Genomic DNA, 3,778 nt, shown 5'->3' with positions numbered 1-3,778 from the left:
GGCTAGGGTCTGGAACCAGCTTCCAAGTGAGGTGGTGCAGGCTCCCACCCTGGGGGTTTTTAAGAGGAGGTTGGATGACCACCTTATTGGGGTCATTTGACCCCAGTGCTCTTCCTGCCATGGCAGGGGGTCAGACTAGATGATCTGCTCAGGTCCCTTCCGACCCTAGAAACTATGAAACTATGAAACTTTGGAGGGACATCCTCTACATGAGGATAAGTAGGGAAATGGCCAATCTATCACAGATTAAGCTAGGCTTAACTCCCTGGAAAAGGGAATTTATGAAACACTTCTTCCCCATCCATATCCAAACCCAGGGCAATCTTCTTCTTTTCCTCCACTTCTTTTTTCAGCTGGTCAGTTTCTAGGAGTAACTGGTCAGTTTCCAGGAGCAACTGGTCTTTTTTAAGCATTTCCTATACTCCTTGTTTGTGCAGGTACAGTTTCTCCTTCTCATCCCAGGAGTTCAATCTGAAATCCCAAGCTTAGTTACCCTTACTTAACTCCTCCAGATCTTTCAGAATTTGCGAACTTGCCTCTTCCAGAGCAACAAGTTTTCCCAGTATTTCTCAGCTAATGAGATTAAGTAGTTCATATTTATACCTCAGTACTGACCTGGCTCTGAAGACAGAGTTACTGCTATGACTACAAAGGTACTGCTTTGACTAAAAAGTCTCTGTGGTCACATGAGCCTTGGCCCAGTTCCTCTCAACAGATACAGTTCTCTTCTTCCTCAGTGGCTTCCTAGTCTCTTTTCCCATGATCTGCTTCTACAGATGTTGTACATGCTGTGTCACATTCTTTTACTGTGCAGATTCCTCACTTGGCTTTTCGATCTTTAGCTTACTTCAAAATACTGGCCAGGAGAAAACTTTTTGCTCCTATTTCCAGGTCATTGGTTTTGAGTAGTCCCACTCCCTTGCATACGGGACACATCTGTTTTTTTAGCCCCTGCTTCCACCTCTGACTATCCTGGCCCAGAATAAGCTGTGACTCAGCAACAATTCCAAAAATGACATCTAGAGGGGAGTCCTACTCAGGAAATGAAACAAGGAAGGTTTTTTGCTGACTGTTTTAATTGCTTATGTTGTCTATACATTTTAATCTAAAGAACTGCTAAGCATGTTTTTGCTTTTCTTAGTCTTTCTTAGTTAGAAAGAAATAGGACACTTTGTCAGTTAATAGTTTGGCAAAGTTTCACCTGGAAGTCTTCAAACCAGACTAGAGAGATAAGTGATATTGATTTGGTTGATCAGGGAACATTGTATCATTCCTTAAAACCTCTATACAACCTCTGATGCAGTGCTAGCTGTTGTGCCTTTAAAGAAACGAAAGGCAGACATTATGGTAGATAGGCAAGAAAAGATTAACCCCTACAGGACTAAAGTTACATAGTCAATTATTTTATAATGGAAATAAAACTTCTGCAGTAAACTATGTACTATGGACATCTCCATTTCATCTTATGGACGTATCAGTTGTGGTGAGTGTCCAGCCCTTTTAACAGCCCTTGCTTTTGCTTCTGTCTCTTGTGTTCGGCAGAAAGTGCGGTAGGAAAAAACCGGAGAATTGATATGCCAACTGTGCCCAGAGTTAGGTCAAGTTACCAAGCAGTGAGAGTTAAATAGCCTACTAGTGTTGGAGTGAAGGACAGGAACAGTGTTGGTGTGAAGGAGGGGAATAATAGATTATGTTCAAAATGTTGGAATAGGTTGCTATTTAAATACAGTGCTATTTAAATTGTAGTGGCAACTTAGGACTGAAACTGCACTGTTTCAATAACTTCTGACCTCAGAGGATAATCACATCTGAGTTTCATCTCCTTGTTTGTTCTGAAGGTCAATGTTGAGGTCTTTATCAACTTGACATTTACTGTGGAAAAAAAGAAAGAGTTTTGATGTCCTAAACTGTCATCTCATTTTTTTAAAACAACAAAGGGATGCAGACATGAAGGTTATGTATAAACACTTCCCACTGACTTTTCATAACATGCTTGGATCAAAATAGTCACACTTTGATTTATCAGTAATGCAGGTGACATTATCACAGTCTCATTCTCACCACACATCAATTAAATTTTTGAAGACAGACATAGGCTTATTATCTAGAACTGCTTTTCAGAAGGTTTTCAAAATGTGCAACAATTGTTGAATAAATATTAGCAGAATGCAACATTTTTTTTCTGACTTTATATGCTCCAAATCTATCCAGAACTTTGGTGCCAATGTTACAGAACTGAAACATCCACCATTTCACCAGAATAGGAAGCTTTTCCTTTTGATGCTCTTCAGTTTTGTTTTGCAAATTCCAGTTACATTGTGCCTTGAACAGGGGACACTCATCAATGTATATAAGATGCTCACAATAACCTGCCTTTATCAGTACTCCCCTGAATAGATGCTCATCTTTCTGTACACTGTCTGATAAATAGCAATGGCCTAAAATACATTGAAATTACCTGAAATCAATTACTCTGGGCAGTGAAGAAGGCATTTTGCAATAAAAAGTCTCATTTTAGATGAAGGTTAGCCAATGTGTTTATTTCCCATGTTTCTCCAGTCAAAGCTTATTCATCATTCTTGAACAGCTTTGTATGATGGACCAAGGGACTGCAAAACATCACAGTATAACAATATTATATATAAGGCAGATAGATTTGTCAGCAATGTCAAACTGATAAATTTATCATTTATCCAGAGTTCCAATGAGAAAATATGTTGGATTAGTCCATTTATGTTATAAAATTGATACATCCTTGAAAAGACAGCATCTGTATAAATGTAACTTATTTAAAGTCAAACATTGTATTCTTGAGTGGTGGCATATTTACAACAGAGTAGCAGCTGTTACTGTAGCCTTTTGCTTTTGATTGAGGTTTACAAGGATAGTTTATCCCATGGAACACAAATAAAAAAAAAAAAAAATCTTCATACTGCAATTTCCTACTACTACTGGTAGAGGAGGCCAGACCAGGCATCTCCAACGTTGGGAGGATTGAGACTACTGCCACCAAGAGGAAGCGACAGATGGTGGTAGTTGGAGACTCCCTTCTTCAGGGAATGCAGGTATCCATTTGCTGGCCTGACCTCTGGTTTTGGGAGGTATGTGGCTTGCCCGGGGCCTGGAACCAAGATGTCACAGAAAGATTAGCAAGACTCATCCAGCCCTCTGACTACTACCCCATGCTTCTCATCCCATGAGTACCAATTATACTGCCAGGGTTGACCGTGAGCAGATCAAAAGTGACTATAGGGCTTTGGATGAAAGGGTGAAGGGAACAGGATGGTGTTCTCCTCAATCCTTCCTGTCAAGGGGAAGGGCCCAGGCAGGAGTGCATGCATCCTGCAGATCAATGTATGGCTGCACAGATGGTCTTGCCAGCAGGGTTTTGGCTTCTTTGACTATGGGTTATTGTGTAGCAAAACCCCCCGTTTTTCTTTTTATATATATTTATATATGATAGATATGCATTCCCTTCCCTTCCCCAATTATTTCTGGCTTTTCTTTCTCTCCCTCTCTATTCCCTATAGACAAGCATAAGCGAGCTCAGACTTAGGATAAGCTTTAAAATTTTTTTATTTTGGTAGCAAGTTTTTGGTTCTGGATATCCACTGTTTAATATTGTGTTATTATTAGGTTTGTATTGATTCTTACTGTTGTATATTGTATTATTATCATTTTTGTATTGATTTGTATTGTTTCATATGGATATTGTACGGTTTAGGGCTGTGTTTGTAAGTGAACCAAAGTAATGTCAAGTTTCCATTTTGTATGTCAA

At 39.5% G+C, this 3,778-nt stretch overlaps 1 protein-coding gene across 14 annotated transcripts in view; it reads right to left on the bottom strand.

Annotated features, from left to right (window-relative positions):
* DNTT (DNA nucleotidylexotransferase) overlaps positions 1 to 3,778 on the bottom strand; it is a 464,208-nt gene that overhangs the window by 389,340 nt on the left and 71,090 nt on the right. For 12 of the 14 annotated variants that reach the window (XM_019502672.1, XM_019502670.1, XM_019502663.1 and 9 more), the window contains one exon: positions 1,791 to 1,872. The exons of the other annotated variants lie outside the window; for them this stretch is intronic. In XM_019502672.1, the coding sequence (XP_019358217.1) occupies positions 1,791 to 1,872 (82 nt within the window). Of the gene's footprint in view, positions 1 to 1,790; positions 1,873 to 3,778 lie in introns of those variants that run through there. 14 annotated transcript variants of the gene reach the window in all.

Source organism: Gavialis gangeticus, unplaced genomic scaffold (assembly GCF_001723915.1).
Source record: "Gavialis gangeticus isolate Ggan-Ray unplaced genomic scaffold, GavGan_comp1, whole genome shotgun sequence".
Taxonomy (NCBI): domain Eukaryota; kingdom Metazoa; phylum Chordata; order Crocodylia; family Gavialidae; genus Gavialis; species Gavialis gangeticus.
Note: the sequence above shows the minus strand (reverse complement) of the source record. Positions and strands in the feature narration are given on the sequence as shown.